General features: G+C 46.5%; 1 protein-coding gene across 1 annotated transcript in view; it reads left to right on the top strand.

Moving 5' to 3' along the window:
* ADGRB1 (adhesion G protein-coupled receptor B1) overlaps positions 1-26,052 on the top strand; it is a gene marked incomplete at both ends in the record, with an annotated part of 203,242 nt that overhangs the window by 49,325 nt on the left and 127,865 nt on the right. Inside the window, 9 exons of the mRNA XM_084209835.1 lie at positions 1,963-2,070; positions 8,125-8,289; positions 10,456-10,620; positions 14,448-14,612; positions 16,863-17,027; positions 20,411-20,512; positions 22,194-22,300; positions 23,054-23,248; positions 24,290-24,358. Coding sequence (XP_084065961.1) covers positions 1,963-2,070; positions 8,125-8,289; positions 10,456-10,620; positions 14,448-14,612; positions 16,863-17,027; positions 20,411-20,512; positions 22,194-22,300; positions 23,054-23,248; positions 24,290-24,358 — 1,241 coding nt within the window. The remainder of the gene's footprint in view (positions 1-1,962; positions 2,071-8,124; positions 8,290-10,455; positions 10,621-14,447; positions 14,613-16,862; positions 17,028-20,410; positions 20,513-22,193; positions 22,301-23,053; positions 23,249-24,289; positions 24,359-26,052) is intronic.

Below are 26,052 nucleotides of genomic sequence, written 5' to 3'. Positions count from 1 at the left end.
ATATTCAATCCCAGGTTTTCCCTGTCACCTTCCTTGCTCTGGGCAGGTGACAAATTCATCCAAGCTCCACATCTACACCTTGATGCCCAGCCCCACTTTCTCCTCCCAGCCCAAATATGTCTGTGGGAAGCCCATGGGGTGTGATGCAGATAGAGATTTTGTGTGTTCTTGTGGTTTTGAGATTTCATGGAGAGGACTTAAATTGGAGCAGATGAAAGTGTGTGGGTACAACCAGGAATGGGTGGTGGGGATGTGAGAAGTCCCAAATATGGGAATAAGTTGTCTCCTAACAAACTCAAAAAAATAAGTATTGGAAAACTACTTAGAGTTTGTTTTTTTTGAACTGAACCTCCCACAAGAAAGTCCCATGATTTTTATGTATTAAAAGCAAAGGGTTTGAGACCTTTCTATTCCAGGAAAGAGCCAGACAAAAACAAGGTGTTTGCAGATTTCAGGATGTTTGTAGTCCTGATTTCAAGCTGTGGGTATCTTTCCCTAGAGGATGGCAGGTGGGTGACTGCCCCATCCCATCCCTTCCAGCCAGCAGCCAGCTGGTGCTGGGAACATTTGGAGGAGTCCATGTGACAATTCCTAGACTCCTCAAGTTCTGCTTTCAGGCAACTGTGATGGTAAATAATACAATTTCACAAACTCTCTCATGATCCAAACTGCTGAATATAAAGCCTGGCTCCTGGCAGGGACTCTCTGAATCATTCTTCTGCCTCCTCTGCTTTCCCTTTTTGGATGGCAATAAAGACTCCTGCCACCACACTGAAGCTTCATTAACCTTTATTAATTTTCTCAGGGTTCTGGGATCAAATTTGTCACCATTTCAACCCTTGGCAGTTCATACTTCTTGAAAAGATGTCTGACTGTTTTGCCTCCTTGGGGGAAAAGATCTTCTGTCTGGTACTTGCTGTTTGGAAACAAATTGGCTGCCAGATCACAGATTACTCGGGCTCAGCTCTGCTCTCTGCTATTCTGTGTGACTCCTGTGGAGTCAGCTGAGCTCTCCTAATTTACAGCAGGCACTCCTGGTAGATGGGATTTGGTTGTTATTGCTGGGTTGTTTCTCTCTTTGCTAGGAGGGGAATGTGTCAGGGTTACAGCATGTCCAGTAGTACAGACAACAGAAATTTTAGTTTTCCCTCCAGCCAACTCAGGGCTGATCCACACGGGATGAAAATGAAAAGCTGGCAGTGTGGGGGCTCAGAAGGAACAGTTAAATGCCTTTGATTTACTGTGGATTCATTGTTTACCTTCTGAACTCCACACTGTGGGCTCCACTGGGAGATTTTCACTAGGACAGGAGCCTGTCTCTCACTGAGAAGGAAAAGTTCCCAGTTATTGCTCGGTTGGTACTCTGCTGAGACCAGACTTTCATCTCTCCTTGTTGCTGGTGGCAGGGTAGAGTCTATGAAGGAGACTTCCTTTTGAGATATCCCTTTCCTTTCCACCTGCCCTCACCTGCCTGCTCCACTCAGCGTTTCCTGACTCCTCCACAGGGTATTTCTAGGCAGGTGCTGGTTGCAAGGCAGAATTTCCCACCAAAAACACCTTGCCAGTTGCCACCATAAATCTCAAAACACCACTAGGGGTGGTGGGATTCAGTGCCAGCACGTCTAAAGAGGATGAATCCTCCACAAGTGCAGCAAGGAGTGCAGACACCCTAGAAAACCACTGAAATTTATTAAAGGCCAGACATAGGGGATCATACTCTGCACAGTCCCAAATCTCAGTCAAAATAAAGGGGTTGAACCACCAACCAGCCCGAGTCTTTCAGGCTGGTTTGGTGGTGAAACCTCAGGGAAAACTGGTGGCCAAGGGTGCTGGGGTTGGAAAGCAGGTGGTCATGTCAGGGGAACATGGCAGGTCGCTGTTGTTAACGCGTGTAACCTTTGTAGTGAAAGATCTTGCAGAGTGAACCGAGGTGTATTTACATGACCCATTACCTTGCCATAGCCAATGGACGCTATAATTCCAGAAGCCAATCGCTGAGGTCCACAGATAACAGAAAGCGAGAGGACCCTGACGAACTGCAGCACTACGGGTACCCTGCACCTCAAATAGGTAAGCTCTGACCTCCCACAGCGGCCTCTGGAGCTGGGACACTGCTCTGGTCACTGCACTGCCCAGCTGGGCTGGGCTCTCTGCACTGTTTCAATGACCCCCTCCCCAACCATCTCCTTCCCCCCAGGTCAGTGTGGGGGACGCTGCCCCCGTGTTGTCACGCGCTGAACCAATGGTCATCGCCCCCTGTGTTCCCATTCCATCACCCCATGGGGTTTTGTGTCGTCACCATCGGCCAGAGAAGGCAAAAAGGGACAGACACAAAGCCCTGGCAAGACCATCCATCCCCACAGAATGTTTTCCCATCACCCTGCCTACTTCTGAGTCACTGCTTTGTCTGAATTATCCAAGCACACGTGGTTCATGAAGCCAAAGCTGACCTTGGCGCAATGCAGCCCCTTTGCTGATGTCCATGTCATGCCTTCCCATTGGCTGTGAGAGAGGGTGAGCAGGGCTTGGTGGGGACAGAGCAGGATTGGTTTCCTCTGTCCTTGGGTCTTTAGTGCTGTGAAAGGACTTGTCTCCAGTAGGTTCTGCAGGAGGACCTTCCACCCTTCTGCCACAGAAGGGGAATAATGTGGAGCAATATCAGACAGCATGATCTGGGAAGATGGGGATGAATTCGACCTAGATCTCTGCCAGATCTGATCTGTCCCACCCCTGGAAGTGTTCAAGGCCAGGTTGGATGGGGGTTTGGGCAACCTGATCTAATGGAAGCTGTCTCTGCCCATGGCAAGGGTGTTGGAAGTAGATGATCTTTAAGGTTCTTTCCAACCCAAATCATCCTGTGATTCTGTGATTCAGTTTGGAAAGGTTTTGTGCTCTCTCTTCATGCTTTTGTGTCGTGGCAGGATCTCAACACATCAGAGATCTCAGGCAAGGTGCAGTGTGCTGAACCTGGCCAGAGGTTAAAAATCACTGCCCAGTGACCATGCCAGCATTTTGTGCTCTAGAAAGGTTTCAAAGAGGTGATTTGATTAGAAGTGAGAGAGGGTCATGTTCTGGCGTGGGTTACCTGTGCTCCACCCAGCCCAGGAAGACTTTGCCACTGTGCCGCATCAGGAGTCTGTGTGGTGTGGAGTACCTGGGGGTGACTTGTTGGGGTTGTGGTTTTCAACACAAAGCAGGGGACAGCCTCAATTTCCTCTCTACCCTGCACAGACTCTGCTCCCTCCATTGAGAGCAGCTCCATTGCCTGCAGGATGGATCCCTGGAGTCTGGTAAAACCTGCAGGAGAGGGAAGACCTTTGCACTGATACAACGTGGAAAAGCTAAGCCTAATTTCCCTGTCCAAATGCAGAGGAAAGGAAGGCACTTCAAGGCAGGCTCCTGCTGTTCCTACTCTGCCTGGTCCCAGGTGCTTCCCCAGAGTTCCTGTTCCAGCCTGTAACTCAGCCATCAGGTTTTTAGTTTGGCATTTCTTCCTGCCATGCAGCTGGGTGCTGGAGCTGGGCTCAGTGACGTCTCTGTCACCTCCCTGCCATTGTGGCCACCGCTGTAGCATGGCTGGCTTGGGCTGTGGCATCCCTGAGGGCAGCATGGGCTGGGAGATGTGCATTGTCCTGCTGCAAGCTTCCCACATCCCTGTTGCTGTCCCAGGCTGGAAGGAAATCAGGATGGAGGAGATGTGGACACAGAGGGTACAGTGCAGAAAGGGATTAGAGGGAATTTTTAGCTGAGGATGCAGAAGCAAAGCCCACAACTTCCCTTTGGGCACAGATTGTGGGGAATGAGACACTTCACAACTGCTCAAGACCTGGAAAAAGATGAAATACAGAAATCAGCTGATGCCATCCATAAGGACTGTGGATGAGAGGATAGCCTTGGCCAGCTGAAGAGCAGCATTTTATCCTGCCAGCCCTTCACATCCCTGGTGTCCAGGTCCTGTTGGCCTCCAGGCTGTGGCAGGGCTGTGCTCTCAGCCAGGGTGCTGCTGGCTGCCCACGTGCCTCTCCCAGCAATAGCACAGGAGCCAGATCCAGCCCAGCAGGTCCCTGGCATGGGCTCTCCTGACTCAGGAGGACTCTGCCAGCAGCAGGATATGAGCAGAGAGGCACATGGGGAGATGTCAGACCGATGGACCCCCAGACTGAAAGGGTTCCTGGCAGAGGGATGGCAGGGATGTGCTGCTCTATTAGTGCTGAGGGAAGAAGAGCCATGGAGCAGCTGCAGGCACTGATGGGGACACTGCAGCCAGGAGCTGGAATGATCCTGGATTGCAGTGCCAAATCCCTGTGGGTTAACACCCAGTGTGTCTCATTCTGCAGCCCCTCTTGGACCCTCTCCATCTGCTGCACCTGGTTCTGTGGGGGCAGCAAGGGCCATCTTCCCACTTCAAGTGGGGTAGAGAGCCCTGAAAAATCCTTTGGGACATTCCTGCTAATCCCCAGGCTACTCTGGGGCATCACAGGACTAATCAGGAGTCAGCCCTGCTGAGAGAGCTGCCTGCAGGCACTGGTGGTGATGCTGGGCAGGGCTTGGCCCCTTCTCCTCTGTGGATGAAGACAAGTTTGGCTGGAGCCACTCTGCGATAAACACAGGCTGAAAAACTTTGTGGTGTTCAGCCTGGAGAAGCAAAGGCTCTAGGAAGAACTTAAAGCCTCTTCCAGCGCCTAAAGATTCTCCAAGAGAACTGGAGAGGGACTTGGGACAAGGGCATGGAGTGACAGGACAAGGGGCAATGGATTTAAGATGAAGGAGGATAGATTTAAATTTGATATTAGAACAAAAATCTTCATTATGAGGTTGGTGAGACCATGGCAGAGGTTGTCCAGAGAAGCTGTGGATGCACAATCCCTGGAAGTGTCCAAGGCTAGGTTGGATGGGGTTTGGAGAAACCTGGGATAGTGGGTGGTGTCCTTGCCCATGGCAGGGGGTTTAAACAAGTTATCTTTAAGGTTCCTTTCAGCTCAAACCATTCCACAATTCTATAATCTCTGGGAGGTTGAATTACAAAACAGCACTGAGCTGGACTAGGCAGCTTTCAAACCCAATGAGCATGGTAGACATCTTGCCATTATATCAAAAACCAGAGTCAGAATCCACTTCTGGGATGAGTAATTGCAATATACTTCACTCAGTAATTTGCATTTGCTGCCATTTGACCCAGAGGAGTGCAGAAATTCTTCTCACTCGTAGTTTTGATGATGGGCACTATTGAGTTTCTCTCAAGTAGAGAGTGAATTTGCCTCATGCCTGAGAGTGTCTCAGAATTGAGTCTTGCTTGGTTTGAAAATTAGTTAAATTTGTGCAAGGCTTGAGACTAGGCTGGATGTAATGTCCCAGTGGACTGAGATGAATTGCTTGGTTCAGAATGACACCAAGCCCAAGGGAGTCACCAGCACTTAGAAAATAAACTGTATTATGAGTTTAAAAGCCAGGGATTTGTGCAACGTGAGGGGAGGAGATAATTGAGGAGATTTACCTCTAAGCACAGCTATTTCTGCTGTGAAAGGGCAAAAGCCAGAAATAATGAAGAGGAAAGAGGCAGGAGAGGTGGGATTTGGTTCAGAGATGCCATTCATTCATCCAGTGACACAGGAACTCTTCTGAACATGGAGATTGCAAAACCCCAGCCAGGTCTGAGGGGGAGGTTGGTGGCATGATGGGCTCTTCACACCAGGAGCTGCTGATGGAGGAGGCTCCTGTGTCTCTGCAGGCTTCCCCTGTCCCACCTCTGGCCTCCCAGAAAGATTTTGGGATTCAGACTTGGAGTGTTTAACTACCAAACCCCCCAGCTGCCTGCCCCTGAGGGACTGGCTTCTGCTGGGTGCAGAACTGGGGAGGTTGCTCAAGGTGCGTGGAGAAATACAAAGGCACCAGCAGTTCATGGAGCATCCAAGCAGGCAAAGGAGCAGGAATGGTTGGGATGTGTGTGCCTGAGAGGGATCTGCTGGAGTCTGGGATACTCTGGATGGCAAATGATGAAGTGATGAAACCATAAATGTAATTTGCTGGAGGTGAGCTTGGAGCCTGACAGGACTCTGGCTCTGGAAGGGCAGGAAAATTGCCATGGAAATGCAGATCTCTCTCTACCAGGAGATCTGATACTTGTGAAATAGGACATGGAACTGATGTTTTCCTGGAGCCCCAAGGCCTTGAAACACACAGTGTCTCCTGCACATCTCAGGGAAAGACCAGTGGTCCATAACTTTCATCTAACTGGGACCAACTGGGCAGAAAAATGAAATAAAACACAAAAGGAAACGATTTTAAGCAACTTTGGCTTAATGAACAACAGCAGTTGCATCTCATGATAATCATTGCAATGGCACAGATGAGGCAGGGAAAGTTTGATCCTCACCTCCACCACTTTCTGTGTCCAGACAATAAATGAAGGAGTGAAATTCTGTCAATTTTACAGCAAAGACAGGTCTTCCTCTACACTTTTCAGCCTCAACACATATTAATTCAACAGGCTTCAATCAGTGGGCGTATTTTTAATTCCCAGCTGCTGAAATGACAGGAGACATTTAAAGCAGATGTGCTGAAAAGCATGACACAAACCAAACAACACAGATAACTACCAAAAAAATCCCAAAGAGCAGATTGATGAGAGATACAAACACTTAAAATTTCATTGCGTGTGGAAAACAGTAGTAAATAAATATAAATATAAATAAATTTAAAAAATAAATATACTACCCTGAGGAAAAACCCAGATATGAACATTTTTAGGCAATATTGGGAAATTTGGTGGTCACCAACCTTTACAGTCTCCACCACAGTTCCTGCTCTGACATTTTCATGCAGCTAGTTTATAACCCTCACTGAGATCTCCAGCTGCAGAGTCTCCTTCCTTCTCCACGTTGCAGCCTGACAGTTTAATACAGCATCCTCTGCCCAGCTTTTTTAGGGAATGGGGTGGTGGTGTGGGATAGCACATTCAAGCTTCCTGGATGACCAGGATGACCAGTCATATTTACGAGTGCTGTGATCCTTCATATCACCCACAGTTTGCCAAATGCATCCTTTTGGGATGAGGCACGGGGCAGTCTGAGGTTCTGAAGAATTTGTCACGAGAAGGGGTTGCCCCTTTCTTGTGTTGGTGTTTATTTTTTGCCATATGCCTGTGTTCTATACATACCAAACGCTACATTCCAGGTTTATTATGTGTAATTATTAGCAACCCATGAAAAATCCAGAAACCCAAACAATGCATGGCTTGGTTAAATAGAACAGAGCCAGCTTCTGTTTCCATATGGGGAAGAAAAGCATTTTTCTTCAAGGGGTAGAATACTCATTATGAAAACTAATGGAAAACCATCTTTTCCCTGCTCATTTCACACTTAGAGTGACTTATTTGGACGTTGTGGCTGCTGAAAGAGCCCCAGCAGGAATATTAGTGACAAAGGGAATACATCTCAGTGCTTTCCACTCCCATCAATGGGATATTTTTAGTTGCTTTTCCAATGCTGCCCCATCAGATAAGCAGTTGATAGGGACTGTGTGATGCCCTGGAAGAGTCATCCTTGTTCTGTGTCATATGCTCACAGCAGATCTCCACAGGTAGAGGAGATGCCAAGAAAACTTTTTTCATCAGCTGACCCTTCTTAGGCACCATCACCCTCTACTTTGTCAGCTCCTCCTCTGCCAATCTGCACTGGCAGGGGCTGTGAGAAGGCAGGGGAAGGGGTTGAACCCTTAAAAGTGAACAATTTATGGATACATTTACTCTGTCTAATCCCTGTTGGTACAATCTCTAAATGGAGGTTCCCTTTCCCAGCTCACAAAGTTCTGGAGTGGCTACGGCACCTTCAGTGGTGGAGTTTGTCCTTCCCAATGACCCGATGCTTCCAGAGCATCCTTTTTCTTTTTTTGCATAATGTGTGTGCCCTACAGCCCTACACAGTACCCAAAAATAAAACCCTTTAGCCCATTCTCAATCTCACATTTTCTCCCCAATGCCCTCACATCCTCCCACCCATCTTTCACCCCACCTGCAGGACACATTGCAGCCTCACAGATCTCACAGCTGGCCAAGCGTAACTTGGAAACATCTTCCCTGGAGATGCAAGGATGCCACATCCTCACCTTGTGTTCCAACCCCCCCAGGTGACCCTGCAGCAGAGGAGTGGTCCCCGTGGAGTGTGTGCTCGACCACCTGCGGGGAGGGCTGGCAGACCAGGACCAGGTTCTGCGTTTCGTCTTCCTACAGCACCCAGTGCAGTGGCCCTCTCCGGGAGCAGAGACAGTGCAACAACTCTGCCGTGTGCCCAGGTACTGGTGGCCAGCAGGGGAGGGAGATTGGCTGCCTGTGGTGTCTCCATTGTGATATTTCAGGTTGGCCCTGGCACAGGTTGCCCAGAGAAGCTGCGTCTTCTCCATCCCTGGAAGTGTCCAAAGCCAGGCTGAATGGGACTTGGAGCAGCCTGGGATAGTGGGAATAAAAATAAAACAATATTTTATTTGCTTGTCTTGTGTTGTGCTCATGTAGAATGTGTTTGGAGGTTGTTTACTTAAAGTGATTACTTGATTGGACTCTAGTGTGAGTTGTTTTGACGCATTGGCCAATTAGGGCCAAGCTGTGCTGAGACTCTGGAAAGAGTCACGAGTTTTCATTATTATTTTTTAGTATTTAGTAAGGGGTTTTTTTTGTATTTTTTAGTACAGTATAGTATTCTTTAATATAATATAATATAGTATAATAAAGTAATCAATTAGCCTTCTGATAAGATGCAGTCCTCCTCATCATTCCTCCCGGACATCAAGCAAGGATATTGCAATAATCTTTCTGTTCCTTTCCATTCCAAACCATTCTATGATTCTGCAATTCTTGGAGGGAGATGGTTTTTGTTCCCTGTTCCTTCTCTTCATGCCTTAAGGCCTCATACAGAGACTCTTGCTAGACAAGCACCACAAGCTGGGCACCTGCTTTGCATGGTGTGGACAATTCCATGCTGTCTGAAGTCCATGAACTCAGTACACCTGCAGGCAGGTGCCTTTTGAGGCATTTCCAGGTCAGGAACAATTTTGGTGGAAAAATAAATTCTGAGGGGACTGGAGCCTACAAGAAAGATGGAGAAGGACTTTTTACAAGAGCATGGAGTGACAGGACAAGAGGGAATGGCTTCAAATTGAAAGAGAGTAGGTTTAGATTGAATATTAGGAAAAAATCCTTCCCTGTGAGGGTGGTGAGGCCCTAGCAGAGGGTGCCCAGAGAAGCTGTGGCTGCCCCATCCCTGGATGTGTCCAAGGCCAGGTTGGAAAGGGCTTGGAGCAGCCTGGGATAGTGGAAGGTGTCCCTTCCCACAGCAGGGATTTGGAAGGAGATGATTTTTGAGATCACCTCCAACCTAAACCATTCTATGCTTCTATGATTATTTTGAAGAATTTTGCTGTTAAGCTAAGCATGTTATTCATTTCTCCTGACCAACAACATTGCTGTTCAGAAACAATTCTATGATGGTGAAGCTACCATCCATGGTGAAATCACCATCCATGTTCCTTCCTATGTTTCCTCCTTTGGTTATCTCTTATCATGCAAGATGCCTGGTGAGAATTAGTTTTTAACCCGCTTTCCTGACAATGGGGCACCAGTTGCTGTTAACAACTGATGAAGGACCAGAAAAGTCCCTGTTTATTTGATTTTCTTCTTTTTCTGAAGGATTATTGATTTGGCATTAGCTTCTCTGGTAAAGCTGGAAGGGATGAAGTCCCTTTAGAGAGATCAGTGCATTCTTACAACATTTGGCCTCTGGAGATTATAGTGACTAAAATTCCATAAATAACTTGGCCAGATTAGATTAGATTAGACTGGAGAAGATTAGATTAATATAGATTAGAAGGCTAATTAGTTAAGATTAAAATCAATTAGATGTCTAATTCTAGGATCCACCAGTGATGTCTTGAGCACTGTTGGAGGATGTTGCCCCTTCCATTTTATCCTTCCAAGTTTCCCTAACTTTGCCTCTGAGGTGTTACTGACCTATGATAATAATCAGACTGCAGCTTTTCTGAAAGCCTTAAAATGTTGTAGTCTTTGAGGATTCGATGAGAAAATGATGGGAGGGAGGAAAAAAGGGCAAGACTTGACAAAATGATGGTGGTGATGCTTCCCTAAGGGTAGTGGGGTTTTATTCCTTTCTAGCTAAATCCATCTTTTGCTTAAAAAATGCCCTATTGGCTCAAAATTCTGAAAAATTAAGGTCAGCTAAAAGTACATTGTGGTTTATTTCAAAGACAGAGAAAAGCAGCAGACACTTGGTTTGATAGCAAAGCATAAAAAATTACTTGATGTTCCTCTTGCACATTTTGGGTTGGTTTGTTCTCCAACCTCCCACACGCTGCTCATTCCGGGTGGGAAGAAGCTGTGCCCTGTGGGCTCCCTCATTTCCTCAGGCCTCCTGTAGAAAAGAAAAGTCACTTCTTCTGCTTCCCTTGCAGTTCATGGCACCTGGGACGAGTGGTCTCCGTGGAGCCTCTGCTCTTCCACTTGTGGGAGAGGCTACAGGGATCGGACCCGCACCTGCAAACCCCCCCAGTTCGGTGGGAACCCCTGCGAGGGCCCGGAGAAGCAAACCAAGTTCTGCAACATCGCTCTCTGCCCAGGTAGGGACAGTGACAGATCTGAAACCTCCCCTCCAGCAGGTCTCCCCAGCTCAGTTTCCCTCACATGGCTCATCAAGGTCTGTAGCTGACTCCAGTGAAATTCTGAACTACCCCAAGGAGGATCCTGTCGTTGTAGGACACGAAAGAACACGCGCACACACACTGCTCTCCAGGTGAAAGGAAAAAGAGGGCGTTTATTTTCTGACTCCATCATTTATAGTTTTACAAAGGTGACAGTGGATTGGAGGGTGACAGTGCCACCTCTCCACAGACACTGGTTTAGCCAACAGTCCATCAACTCTCTCCTCCTCCATAGAGGAATGCAAAACAATTAGTTGTTTATAGAAAGTGTGTGAGAAAGTTCTTCACAAGAATGTCAATATCAGAAAGCCTTCTAGAAATCTCAAAAACCCAGGGTGACAGGATCCTGAGGAAAGGATTCATGGAAGAAGCAACCCAGAGGTGTTTTCTGGGGTTGTTCAGTGCAGAGGTGTCTCAGGTTCAGGTTTGCCCTGTGTGGTCTCTTGCAGAGGACACCTTACATGGGCTGGATCTGGTTGCCACTGCTATTTCCAAGACCATCTTAAGCCTCTCACCTGTACTCCCCACTGAATGGTTTAAAGTTATTTTGCCTGCCTGGGTCTGTTGTGCTGGAATTAATTAATAGTTTTACTTGTCTGTGCATTAATTCTGTATAAATGCAAGTTTTCTCGGTGGCTGATCCTGCTCTGGGTGGTGAGATAAACCAAGATACTCCTAATGGCATCCCATGCCTAATTGAATCTTTTTATCTTTTCCCTGCCCCTGAATTTCACTTCCAAATGCCTGTCCTCGAGTTTTGCTTTGAAACATCAGAAAGAACCTCAAGGTGAAATTACTTTTACCACCTAGAAATCCACTTATGCTCCAGAGGCCTCTTTCCTCTGACAGGCCCTGGGTTTACAGCAGACTCCCCCTTAATTTAACTCTGGGTATCCTGGTGAACACAATCTGTACATGAGTGAGCTCCCCAAAACTCCCTCCCTATCCCTGGATAATGTCAACTGACATTTTTCCAGTTTAATGAGAATCATTATGAGACATTATTATGTCCCTGGAGGAGGAGAGGGATTGTGGGAGGGATGAGAACTTTGTGAAAACAGTGAGAAGCCTCCTGGCATTTCCCATCGAGTTTTCACTCCAAGTAACTATCCTTGGATATTTGGCTGCTGTCCAGAAGACTCTACTTGGAATAAGAACCTCCCAGACACCAAATTGACTCTGTCATAAAAAGACAAATTTAAGAAGTCAGAGCTGGCATTGCTTGGGCAATAAAGCATACCCTGAGTTAACATTGATCCATAATTAATTTAAATACAAATAAATACGCGACCGAAACAGCGGTGGAAAAGACAAGCAGCCCAACTGCAAGGCTTCAACTCTAATTAGTGCCACAAAGGCAATCAGCAGCTTGGCAGTGCCAAATGAGAGCGGTGTTGGGGGAATCATTGAAGCACAACAATGGGCGTTTGACACCCCAGACACTCTCAGTGTTTATTACCACCCTGCTCCGAGGATTTGTGGCTACAGCTGATAGAAATGCTCTGCTGCAGGGACAACAGGGCCTTTGTTCCTCCTGAGATGTGGAGGAGCAGGCTAGGCCCCAAGTCCTTGGAAGAGGAAAAAAAGCAGGAAGACAATGCCTTCACCACACAATGAACATTTTTGAGAGACTCCCACTGTGGTGTGACCATGGCACCAAGCAGTCCTTGGCAGTGGCTGTGATGGGAACCCCCCAGCATCCTGACCAAGAAGCATCTCTGCATCAGTGCAAAGTGGCTGGAGGGGCAACACAGCCACTTTTATTTCTCTTTGTTTTAAAATGTTTCTGAAATTACAGCCTGTGAATTACTACAAAGAAATTACCTGTTCCCAATCCCCCACTGAACGACCGAATTATGGATTTGACTCCTTGATTTTGCCATCTCCAAATGCTTGCACTCCTGATAAGCTGCCAATCACCAGCAGCAGGGAGGGTGTTGGAAAAGTGCTACTCTTTTTTTGATAAATGCAGTTTTTTGGTAAACGTCACATTGAATGTGGTGAATGCAGTCTCACTTTTCTAACACAGGGAAAGGTTTATGAGGGGCAGACAGCATCATTATTAGGAAGTAATTCTTCCCTGTGAGGGTGATGAGGCCAGAGAGGCTGTGGCTGCCCCATTCCTGGAAGTATTCAAGGCCAGGTTGGACAGGGCTTGGAGCAACCTGGGATAGTGGAAGGTGTAGAATTAAATGATCTTTACCTTCCCAACCCAAGCCATCTCATGATTCCATGATTTTATGATCAGTCCATGGAAACTTAGCAGCACAGCCTTCAGTCAGAAAAGACACGCTAATTTATACCTGGTAGGACCTACTTTGTGGAGTTTGGATCATTTCCAAAGAATAATCACCTGTCAAAACACTGTGTTTTGCATTTTCCCTCAGTGGGATTGATAGGCACTGGCACAAAGCCTTGAATTTATGCACAATAAAAACATAAATGGTTGGATTGTTAAAAACAAGCACCTTTTGGAGATGCCTTTATGCCTGCCTGATTTTGCACACCTTGTGATCCCCTTTGAGTTAAGAGTTGCTCATTTGGATGCTTTTAACATTTTTTTAACTGAGTTTGCAAACAAAAAGGTTCTCAGTTGCAATGGGGATTACACAGGACTGATCAGTTCCTTGCAGATTACACAAGGGATCAGTTGGAATTTATTTTTCTTGGACAGACAAGAAAAGCAAAAAAAAAAAAAAAAAAAAAAAAAAAGAGCTGCAGTGTGACTTGAGCCAGAATTCAGAATTTTCAGAGATTCAGGTTGTTTTTCCCAAGTGAGATCTAGCAGCTAATTAGATCTAAACAGAGCATGATGACCACTGTTAATGAGAAAAATACTCCAGGAAGAGCAGACTGGGTGATGGATCTGTTGATCAGGGACCAATTAGGGTGTAAACACCACACTGGGTAATGCTTCAATCCATACCATGATAATAAGTTGTATTCCTGTTTCTCTCCAACCCCGTCCCTATCATAATCTCCCTTGTCCCTCCCCCTTCTATTTAATTTTCAAAGACACTGCTGGGTAAAACATCTCCAGCCTGTCAGAGTTAATTCAGCTGTGAGAGAAGTACATTGACCACACACACTCACCACTCCCAGTCCTCTGTTGGAGCACACCTTTGCTCACACATTTCCCAGCTGTGGAATGGTGGATTCCTGTCAATAGCACTGTGATTCGAGTTTCTGGCTGTGCTTTAATGAAAAACAGAGCATTTGCATGCTTGAGAAAGTTCACTCTCCACAGATTCATGCACTGCTCTGCTGAAAAATGGGTCCCTTAAAAAAAGTGCTGATGGCCCCAAATGGGAAATGTCACAGTAATGTAGTGATCCCTTCAAAGTGTTCAGGGAAAACACGAGCCACGCTCTCTGGTGTGGTGTTGTGTGGTGATTGGCAACGTTATGAGTTTGGACTTTCATGTCGCAATGTGGAATATCAACAATTCCAACTTTTATGGTATTATGTAGAGTGTGGAACATAAAAATTAAAATGTTACCGCACGTTAAAATGTTACTTGCATCCTGTGGGACTGTTGGAGGCTTCAGAGGGTCCCATGAATCCCTGTTGCCACAGTTGCCCAAACTTTTTTGGATAATCTCTGCCCTCTTTGAAGCTCTGTGGCTCTGGTTTGATCTCCCCCCGTCGGTCCCTGGTCGGCAAAGGCCAGCGGCTCTCGCCACGGAGCTCTTCCCAGAGGGAAAGGTCTTCACATTCCGCTCGTTTTCTTTCTTTGGGCCACTCAGTGGACGGCAACTGGAACGAGTGGTCGAGCTGGAGCTCGTGCTCAGCTTCCTGCTCCAACGGGACCCAGCAGCGGACGCGGGAGTGCAACGGGCCCTCCTACGGCGGAGCCGAGTGCCAGGGACACTGGGTGGAGACCCGGGACTGCTTCCTGCGCCAGTGCCCAGGTGGGTGACAATGACTTCTTCTTTCTCTTGGCCCACCTTCCTCTGCAATCCCAGTAAAATGTTTATTTGGGGAAGACTTGCGCCCTTTCCGGCGCATCCGGATCATTCCAACAGACCATGGCTGTTGGTTTTTGGTTTCTGTTTTGTTTTTTGTTAAGGTTGGGATTGATAGTGTTCGAGACAGTATTTCGTGTTCAGATTTAAATGTTTATTATTTCTTATAGTCTATATTACATTACAGTTTTCTTATAATCTATATTATAGATTATAATCCAATTACAGATTTTTTTATAATCTATATTACACTCTTACAAGTTGTGAGTTTTACAGCATTCTACTAACTAGCTATAAAATAGTTAACTATCTATTTCTATAAAGTTTTTAAAGTTAAATTATCTAATAAAGAAATTATATTTAAATTATTTTCACTTTTTACCAATAACTAATTACCTGAAGTCTGCAATGTGGACTTTTCTAACTAATTACAAAATACCACCCAAAACCCACAAAGAAAATGTTGAATAAGAAGGATTAGCTACTGTTCTAAAGTAGTAGTCTGTGCCACTAAAGACAAAAACCTTAAAACTCTTAGTATCCAAAGTTCCAACATATACCAGCCAAAATCCACTGGTGGCAAATGTTTCAGGAGACCCTAGAGATGTGAGTGATTGCCCACAGGGAATGTGTCTTTCTAACCTTAGAAATCAGCTTTTCAGCATGAGCTTAAAAAATCCCCAAGAAAATATCAATGAAACCCTTCCCTTGCCTCCACACGGCTCCAGCTTCCATCCTCTTTTTGTCTTTTTCCTTTCCTCCCACCATTTCAATGTTCCCAGTGATATTTCAAGCAAATGGGGGATCCTCCATTGTATCTCAGCTTTAAACTGTATCAGTGAGAAGGTCTGTCACAATAAAGCTTTTGTTCAGGTCTGTGTAAGATTTGTCACTTCCCTCACCTGTGACTTAATAATAATGACAGCAATAACAGTAATAATAATAACAACAGTAATAATAATAATTCCTACTGGAATTTATCCTGGTCTACCTATTTCTTCAGGGAATCCCTTTACGCTCTGGTAGCACCATTATTTGCAGTATTTAACAGAGGTGATGGATTTTCCTGCATGGTCCCAAGTAGGTTTTGATGTTTAGGAACCTCACTCTTTCTTTGCAACTTAGGGAGATCTTTAAAGACAAGAAGGGCCTTCAGAACCCCTTTTAAGACAACCTTGTCTCACTGATTTCAGAGTTATGTGTCAAAGCAACTCAGGTCATACTTTCCACTGCATAAAACATCACTAAATAAAGCACCAGGATTTGGTGCTGCCCCTCTTATTTGGTAATTTTTGTCTACTTCTTGGAGTAGGCATGGATCTTCCACCCTCCCAAAAGGAATTATTTAACCCAAGATGATGTGGTAACTCAAAATTACAGCCCAAGTAGTAAAGAACACACTTAGGCCCTGTTCTAGTTCTGTCACTGAGTTGTTGTGGCACAGCAGAGGAGAAATGTTTCCCTACCTTGCAGGCTTGTTGTGAGGGCTAATTAACATTTTTATGGTGCTTTGATAAATGCCATTGTTAATGTAAAAGAAGCAGAATTTTGATAAATGTCGTTGTTAACATAAAAGAAGTCACATTTCCACTGGATCTGAAAAGATGCTGGGAGAAGACACAATGGAATGAGACAACATCCCAAACCTTTTTCCAAGGCATGGGAAGCATCACTGCAATGGAAACAGCTGGAGGGAGGTTTATTTGAGGTCTCTTCCTGGTGCTTTGCCCAGGGGCTCTGCTGGTCTCTCTAAATCCCTGAGCCAGACCTTCTCCAGGAAGGTCTATTTTCACACATGCATTACACATTCCCAGTGAACTCCAGATGTGGAACTGGCCTGGCAGATGTGGCTGCCAGGTTGAATCCCTGTCCATGGGAAGTGTTCAGGAGCACAACCCCAAATCTCAGCCCGAAGAAAAAGATATGTCTGCTTTTGCAGAGCATGGAGATGCTGAGGAAGAACACAAAACCACCTTTGGATGGATGGGATGGGAATGGGAACACTCTGATTTAATGTCTGTTAAAGATCAAACCAAGATCCAAAGCAGGAGACCTCCCTTCCTACCAAACCCTGCCCTACTCAGCCTATGTTCCTCTGCTCAACTTTGGATCCTGATTCCTTCTGTTGCAGGTGATGTTTGAGACATAATAGGCTGTTTCTCCTGTTTTTTAATTTTTTTTTGTTGTTGTTCCCAGTGGATGGGAAGTGGCAGGCCTGGGGAGTGTGGGGCAGCTGCACCGCCACGTGTGGAGGGGGCACTCAGAGACGTGACCGGGTGTGCTACGGCCCCTTCTTTGGTGGGCAGACCTGCCAGGGTCCCAAGGAGGAATACAAGCAGTGCAATGACAGAAAATGTCCTGGTAGGTACCTCAGACCCTTCGTGCTTTCCTTTGAATAAGGCTGAATTTTGGAATTTTGGATTTTGGGAATGGCTTCCATGTCCTTTGTCAGACGTGTTAATGCTACAAAGAGTTGCAATCTAATAAAATCCTACCCATGACCCAGGTACAAGGTACAAGGTCTTGATTCAACATTGCAGAATCCAGTGCAATCATGTTGGTTTCAGTGAATATTTGGTCAATCCCACCAGCCCTGCCTTGGTGGTTTCATCTTTTCATTGCTACAGAGTTACAAGAGGAAAAGAGAAACTGGTAGCAAAAACTGGAATCAGAGTCTCAAATCTATGCTGTTGTTGAGTACTGAGGATGTTGCACAGGTTTCCCACCCTTTACCTCTGGGAAGCCTGCACACCACTAGAAATTTTTAAGAAAAAGAGATATCTGCATCTGCCAGAGCATTGCCCAAATCTTACCCTCTTACAGAGTTTAAAAGCTGAATGGAGGGTGAGTGAGCTGTAGGGCAGATGAAAACCTGGGTTTGGATGTGAAAAATAAGCTGGAGTGAACGCTTCCAAGTGGGAATGTTTCTGTCTTCCTCTCAGACTATACAGAGACCAAAAAAAAAGGCCTGCCCACCATTTCTGCTTCCTTCCTCAGTCTGAGTTGTAGGGCCTGGTGAAATTGCTGGTGGGGAATCAATGGCCTTTGTGATGTTTGCATCAGATTGCATCGATTGTAACAGGCCATGAGCTTTGACTGAAAGGGTAATTAATTGTCAGAGCAGCTCAGTGAGAGACAGGAGAGATTCTCATGGCAGTATCCCAGCATTCCTACTGGAGAGGGGCATCTCCCTACAGGACAGGAGGCAGCAGTTTTGATGCAGGAGCACCTGGGGGCAGATCTTCCACGTGGAGGCCAAGCTGACCCCTCAGACTCCCTCACAAAGTGCTGAAGACAAAGAGATGAAAGCCAAAGGACTTCAGCATGGAAGTTCCAGCACGTTCAGCTCAGAGATGACAGAGAAAGAGGCTGTGTGACAGCCTTGTCACTCTTTCCAGCTACGCTCTTAATGAAAGGCATCACCTCTCCTTACAAGCTGTGCCTCTCAATTAGCAGTGGCGTGTGAGAATCTCTTCTAACTCTGCCACAAAGCTCTCCCTCGCCACAGAAAATCTTAGCACTGGGTTGTCTGGTGGTGTCTACAGAGTGAGGCAGATTTAGTTCAGCTTCAGTGTGTGCCAGCTGGGGCCCTGGCAGAACAAGCCCGATCTTTTCTTCTCTTTCCGCAGGGGTTGATGCCTGTGCAGTGCTCAAAAGGAAAAGGCAAGTCTCAGGCACTGGGTCCTGCCAGGGTTCACAGCCAGAAGGGTCTCGCTGCAGTTGTTAATTTGCAAGGGAAGGAAAAGGTGGGGAAAACATCAGAGGCTAAAAATAAACCCGCTCAATTTGTTCTCCAGAAAGTATCACATGCTGGCGTGATTCGATTTGAGCAGAAGAATTGAACTTAATTGGGTTAGTTATTAAAATCTCCCAGTGCAAATAGGTTACTCTGGTAAAAGGGATTTTGTTGTGAAGCAACATCAAAAAGAAAAAAAAAAGAAGAAAAAAGGAAAGGATTCTCTCCTGGCCTGGGAATTGCTCCTGTGCTCACTGGCAAGACAACTCCAATCAGTGTATTTTTAAAGAGCATCTCTGATCCACAGCATCCCTCAGTGGTCCCCAGGGACACTGCAGGGGTGAGGAGACCAGGAAGTTTTGACAGGCCAGCAGGGGAGAAAGGAGAGGAGAGATGTGAACATTCTCCCTCTCTGCTTTTTCCTGTGCTCTGCTGCTTTGTAGCTGAGGGTGATGGAAGCTTCCACACCCCAGAACCCTCCTGTGAACCTGGCACAATCTGTCACCGTGGTCAAAGCACAGGGGCAGGAGTTTGGAAATCAGCTCCCTGCTCTGGGACAGGCTCTGTGGGTGACCAAGTGCTGTCACAACTGGGTTATTCAATCTCTCTGCCCCACAGCTCCATGTCAGCAGGCTGGAAATGAAACTGCCCCTTCTCCACCCCTGCTCTGGCTTATCTGCAGCAGCCACGAGCTGTTGGCTCAGGGATGAGCCCTGCTCATGTGCAGAGCACAGCTGGGGTCCTGCTGCCCTCAGGAGTTCCACCGCAATAGTGATTACTCACAAGGGAACTTTAAACCAGGGGAAGGAGCATCTGTTTCCAGGCAGAGAATTCAGATTATTCATTCCCAGTATCTACTGGGGAGGAATCCATCTTTGAACGGCAGCTGGGGCTGGGGCCAGTCTTGGAGCCTGCCTGCAGGAGCAGGGATGTGCAGGCAGCTTTTTGGGTCCTGGAGGAGTTCTTCAAAGAAGCAGGACTTGCTGTGCCCATAATTTAGGTTTGAGCCTCCCCACAGCCAGGTTGGTCCCTGGGTAGTCCCAGAGCAGCAGTGGGACATGTCCTGACCTGCTGCAGGCACAAACTCATCTTCCTTTGTGTTGGAAATTTTAGAGGCACAATGAATAAAAACTGTAATCAGAAACTATTAAATCAAGTTTTTTCTCCTTCCCTCCCTCAGGAGTGTCAAATAGCTTTAACACCATCCTCATGGCTCCCTCTGCTTTACATGTTGTAAATAATGAGTTTCTCAGCACAAAGACCTCCTGTGGTGAATGTTTTTCTCCCAGATCCCACCAACTCCAGGACCAACTCAGCTCCACCCACCGACAGAAGCTTCCAAAACCATCCTTCCAATGATTTTTTTTCTGTGATGTCTCAAAGCACATTTCTGCAGGATCCAGGGCTCTGCAGCAGTGTTTGGAAATGAGCTGCTGATGCAGTTCCAAGTTGTTGGGGCTCAGATCTGCTCTCTTTTGTGCACGAGGTGGAAGCAGACAGAATGAAGACCACCCAGGGGATGTGTCCATCTTGTCTTTTCATTTGCTTGTTTTTTCCTTCATTCTTAATCCACTGGTTCATGCCAAGCCTCATTTTAGATACATCCAACACTGAAGGTGGTGACCCTGAGGGATGGCAGAGGTCGAGTCTGGAGCTATGGAGTTCCCTCACAAAAGATCTCCCCATTAAAAATTAAGAAATAAAACTCTTTAGTAGAGGGTAGCAACAGCAGTTTTCTTGCAAAGAGCTGCCTCAAGGCAAGGCAAGGATGTGAGTGGACTTTCCCATGGATTTTAGTGAGCTAATCCTTGCTGTGGATGAATGCCCAGTTTCCAGACAGGCAGAGAAAATTCCAGAGAGGTGAAGTGACTTTGTGAGGGACTAAGCACCGGCAGAGCTGGGGGTGCAGCTCCAACCTCCTGGCTCACAGACCACGCTCCCATACTTACCTTTTCCATGTCCTTGCTGAGGAGGAAGCTTTACCAACAGAGTTTTTGTCTCCTGGCAGAGCCCCACGAAATCTGTGACGAGGAGAGTCTTGGCCCCGTGGTTTGGAAGGAGACGCCCGCCGGGGATGCTGCCGCCGTCCGGTGTCCCCGCAATGCCACTGGTAAGGGGGGACTGCATGGTGGGGAGGTGGTCCCTCATCTGGGGATCCTTCATCCTTTGTGTCCTAGACAGGACAGGCACATGGACTTCCCTCCCTTTGTCCATGGCTAAGTTAATTCCGTCTGGGTTTCTGTTTTCGCTGTTAAGTACCAACATCTTAGTTGCTACTGGATAATCTGAGGTGGCTTCCATCCAACCTGTGGAAAGTTTGAAATTAAGGAACACTGGGATGTGTTCCCTCCATTATCTACAAAAAGCTTTGCAGAGCAGGTAGGGCTTTAGAGTCCTCTGGATTTGGGTGTTGTAGTTCTCTCTAGTGCCCATAAAAGCAGCTGCTGTACAAGAGCAGGAAATCTGAATTCTGTTGTCCACCTACACTTGGAAACCTCAGCTTCTCTCTTAAAATCTCTTTGAGCACTCAAGTTGAAGGCCTGATTGTTCTGGTGTAAAGGAAAAGGATATGGGCATCCAGGTGTTGCCTGTGGCCACAGGAGTGGAAGGTGGTGCAGAGAAGGCTCCAGGAGCGATGCTGGTGGTGGGATTTGTCCTCAGCTGGATGTTCCTCACTTTCAGGAAGGAACAGAAATAGTGGCAGCAGTATCAATAATGTGTAAAGGTCTAATTTCATTTGAGGGAGAGGGTTGGATGCAGACAGCTCTCTTTGACTCAGCTGGGACAGCCAGCATCGTCCCCAATGCTGTCCTAGAAGGGCTGTACCCAAAGAAAGGTCACTGACTCATTTGGCAGCAGAAATGGGACTGCAGACCCAGCAAACCAGATCCTCAGAGACTTTCCAAATGGCATCATGATGGCTGGGACAGGGTGATCCCTCTCCCTTTGCTCCCCTCTGATATGTCTGTTCCTCCACATCACAGGGCATGTGATTATCACTGCAAACCCCTCTGTGGATTGGAGCTGATGGGGGGGCCTGGGGGAGGACTGGAAGCAGCTTTCAGAGAATTTCAGCTGATGCAAAACTGGTGCTGTCGGGTGTTTATTCCCCTCCAGGCTGCGTGGGCAGCACAAGCCCTGCTTTAGTTGCAAGTACCAGACCAAACCACCGGGGGAGGCTCGTGGGGCTTCCCAAACCAGGAAAAATGCTGTCACCAGGGCAGAAGAAAGCTTCTCTTCACCCTGACTAGCCATGTCCAATTGGTTAATTTCTGTTTTCCTGTCCAGTTCCTTCTGCTGCTGTGCAATAGTAAAAAGCAGGAGAAGGAAATAAAGATAATCCTCCCTAAAAGCTTGTTCAAGCATCTGCAGGTGCCTCTGGTGCCCTTTATGCTGGTAGCTGAGTCTGAATTGGTGCATTGACCAGTTCTGGGTGATCTCCATCGAATCCTGAAGATTGGAAAAGACCTCTAAGATCCTCAGGTCGAACCATTAACTCAGCACTTCCAGGCCCACTGCTAAACCACGCTCTCAAGTGCCACATCTACACCTGTTTTGAACACTTCCATGGATGATGATTACACCACTTCTCTGGTCAGCTTGTTCTGATGCTTGACCATCCTTTTAGTAAAGGATTTTTCCTTAATATCCATCCCAAATCTTCCCTGGCATAACTTGAAGCCATGTCCTCTTGTCCCATGACATCCTACTCTTGACAAAAGACCCTATGTTTGAATGTTTGGCCTTTCATCCTGTCCTCACTCCCATTTTTGTTTCTTTCATTCTTCCAGGTCTGATCCTTCGAAGATGCATCTTAGATGAAGAAGGCATTGCTTACTGGGAGCCTCCAACATACATCAAGTGTGTTTCTATTGATTACAGGAACATACAGATGATGGTAAGGCAGCCCCCTGCTCAGCTCAGCAGGTTTGGGATCCTCCCCAATGATTGTTACATGGCCATAGTTACAAAAAAGAAGGGAATAAAAGGAGTTTCCAGCTCTGCCCTGATTTTCTCTTACTGTTTTTTCTGCTTTGTGATGCATGGGCACTCCATGGACAAGGGATGGTTTCTTTCAGGATATTTTAATATCCAGCTTGACAGAATCTGGGTTCTTCCAGGCCTTTCATATCATGTTATCATTAAGTATAGCTATGACTGTATAACTTTTTAATAAGCATCTTACTTTTTGTTAATCTTAAATTCATTGTTATGAGAAATTTCTTCTGGTCTCCTGCCACCTTTAGGAGAACTGACCTCTCCTGTTCATGGTAAGGTACAATCTGTCCTAAAATACTTCCAAATTGATTGTAAGAAAAAAAGATTTTTGGGGCAAAAATATTCTGTTGGGCTATGAACAGAAGAAACTTTGTAGTGGGACAATTTCTTCTTTTGTGGGCAAAACAGGAAAATTCAGTTCTCAGTCATTTTAGAGGCACTTGGAAGAAAATTTAGAATATATCCCTCTTTTCTATCATTTTAAAAATACCAGAGGCTCTCAGGCCAGCAAAGATTGTCAGATTCATCTGATCTGCACTCCGAATTGTGAGGGAGGTCAAAAACCTTCCCCTGGCAATTCCTTCACCGAGCTCATTAACTCGACTTTGACTGTCCCTAAAAGTGTTTCTCACATTTCTTTTCTGTTTCTCAGACCAGGGAACACCTTGCCAAAGCTCAGCGTGGGTTGATGGGAGATGGGCTGTCAGATGTGCTCCAGAACCTTGTGGAAATCTCCCAGGATGGGACCAGCTACAGTGGGGACCTGCTGTCCACCATGGATGTACTCAGGAACATGACAGAGATCTTCCGTAGGGCTTATCACAGCCCGACTTCTGGGGATGTGCAGGTGAGCCCAGCTCCATTTCCTGGAGCCCAAGGCTGGCTTAGACAGCTGCCCATGCTCAGGGCTCCAGGTTTGATTACTGATACTGATTGCAGCTGATACAATGCTGATGAAAATCAGATTATTGTTTTTCCCAACATAAATGTCTTTCTGTATTAACAAACTCTCCTTTTCAGGTGGTTCTTCCTTGGTTTATAAACTAAGAACTTTAAACCCAAGGTCACTCTGAACTATTTCAACCTGATAGCACTTCACTGCAGAGCCTAATTGATATGAGAACACTATTTGGTAGGGATTTCAGGCTAATGACTCAGGGTAAAATGATCCTGTGGCATTGGGTACCTGGGTGTTGATGAAGGGGAATATCATGGTGGTTTCTTATCCCAGGGTTTTACTTCCAGCAGCTGCAGAGCAGCTACATGATACACCCTTGGGATGGGTCATCACCTCATGACTTGAAACATTAAACTCATCCTGCAGGATCTGCAGAGAGTGGTAAAACTGGAGAAAAAAAATCAATAGTTTTAAATTTCCTGTCTCTTTCCTTCTCACTTTGTGCTGTAAAGTTCCTACCATGGACAGCTCCCTCTTGAGCCACCTCTGCATCTCCTGCCTGGTCACAAGTTAAGGGGATCCTGAGGTTTTCATATATTGGAAACAACAGAAAAAATAGAAAAAAAAAAAATGAAAATATTTATGCAGTGGAAGATCATCTGGTTTGAACCAGTTTCTGAGAAATATTTGCCATATCTGTCCTTAAAAATCATCAGTAATGGATGCAAGACCTATTCCCAATCCAGTGTCTTAGAAGATACAGCAGTTAAAGTGAAAGCCTTGGGAAAAAGGTCTTATTAAAACCTGTTTTGCCATTTACATCCTTGGGGACCTGTGAAATGCTCTGGAACCTTTTGGGAATGGGATCATGAGAATGCCTTTGGAGCACCTTTAAATCTCACATGTCTCTCCCGCACCACTGTGACCTTCCCAGCCTGGGCTATGTTTGCATAACAACCTCTTCTGTCCTCTCTTGTCTCCCTTCTCCAGAACTTTGTCCAGATCATCAGCAACATTTTGTCAGAGGAAAACCGGGAAAAATGGGAGGAAGCTCAGCTGGTATGAACCTTCAGAACCTTCCCTGGGAATAAAAAGGCTTTCAGCACAGGGTTAAGCCATGAGGAGGGGAATTTCCAGGCATCTACATGACCTCTAAGAAGAGCTTAGTTCCAGGCTGAGTCACATTAAAGGACTAACTCAGGAAGCCACAGGATCTCAGCTCTGAGCCAGACTCTCTGCACGAAGAACAGTGAAATGCTGGTGGTGCAAACAGAATTTGGCATGGGTTTCAAGGGTCAGACTTAGCTGGGAGTTGAAAATCCTGATGTCTTTCTGTAATTCCATTCTTTCCTCTTGCTACGATAAAGAAGTGGGATCATGTAGCTTTGAGATCGTAGCTGAAAAGATGCAGGACTGGAGAGGTTTTCAGAGCTGGGGTCTGCTTGGCTGAGCTTCTGGGTTCAGTTATGTTTTGCTTTATTTCTCTGAGCTTCTGTGTTCAGTTACGTTTTGCTTTATTTCTTTCCTATCAAGGTTAGGGATCCTGTCGAGTCCTGAGCTCCCCATTCCTGGAAGTGTTCAAAGCCAGGTTGGATGGAGCTTAGAGCAAGATGTGGAAAGTGTCCTTGCCTATGGCAAGAGCTTGGAATTAGTTGAACATGAAGTCCCTTCCAACCCAGGCAATTCTAAGATTCTGTGAACAATTCTGTAGCTGAATTCTCAAGTATTAGGGTCTGGTGTTGTTGGTTTCCCTTTCTGTGTCTCATTTGGCTCTTGATTTGTGTGCGCCATTTGAGCTCTCTGTTGTGGAGTTGTGTCACACCTATTCCTGTGTCCCTTTAACATTCCTTTTGTGAGCTGTTGCTGCTGCAAAATTCCTCCAAAAGATCTGGAAACTGCAAATAATCAAGAAAAAAAATCACCCAACATGCAAAGCAACACCAGAGTCCAGTTATCTTCACACCAAACAGGAAAGTCCTCTGGGAAAAACTTTTTAACAAGTGCTGGCAATTGTTAAAAAGACAATTGTTGGATGTCCAGAACATGAGACAGGGACTCAAGAACATTTCCATCACGCAATAGCAAATCTGCCAGGAGCTGAGTAACCTCCTCTCCTCTCCTCTCCTCTCCTCTCCTCTCCTCTCCTCTCCTCTCCTCTCCTCTCCTCTCCTCTCCTCTCCTCTCCTCTCCTCTCCTCTCCTCTCCTCTCCTCTCCTCTCCTCTCCTCTCCTCTCCTCTCCTCTCCTCTCCTCTCCTCTCCTCTCCTCTCCTCTCCTCTCCTCTCCTCTCCTCTCCTCTCCTCTCCTCTCCTCTCCTCTCCTCTCCTCTCCTCTCCTCTCCTCTCCTCTCCTCTCCTCTCCTCTCCTCTCCTCTCCTCTCCTCTCCTCTCCTCTCCTCTCCTCTCCTCTCCTCTCCTCTCCTCTCCTCTCCTCTCCTCTCCTCTCCTCTCCTCTCCTCTCCTCTCCTCTCCTCTCCTCTCCTCTCCTCTCCTCTCCTCTCCTCTCCTCTCCTCTCCTCTCCCCTTCCTTTTCTCCCTGATATCTTGTGTTTTTCTGTTGAATTTGGATGAGGGTGGCATGGTCTGCATGGCATGGAGAATCTGGACGTGGTCCTGGGCAAGGTGGCCCTGCTTGAGCAAGTGGGTAGGGCCAGATGGCCTTGGAGACCCCCTCCAAACAAAACCATGCCCTTATTCTCTGATTCTTTGCCCAAATACTTGATCTCAAGCCTCCAGGTACATGTAGGTATTTCAG

This window comes from Fringilla coelebs (assembly GCF_963513975.1).
Source record: "Fringilla coelebs genome assembly, chromosome: 1".
NCBI classification, from domain to species: domain Eukaryota; kingdom Metazoa; phylum Chordata; class Aves; order Passeriformes; family Fringillidae; genus Fringilla; species Fringilla coelebs.
This window is presented reverse-complemented; position numbering and strand designations above follow the sequence as displayed.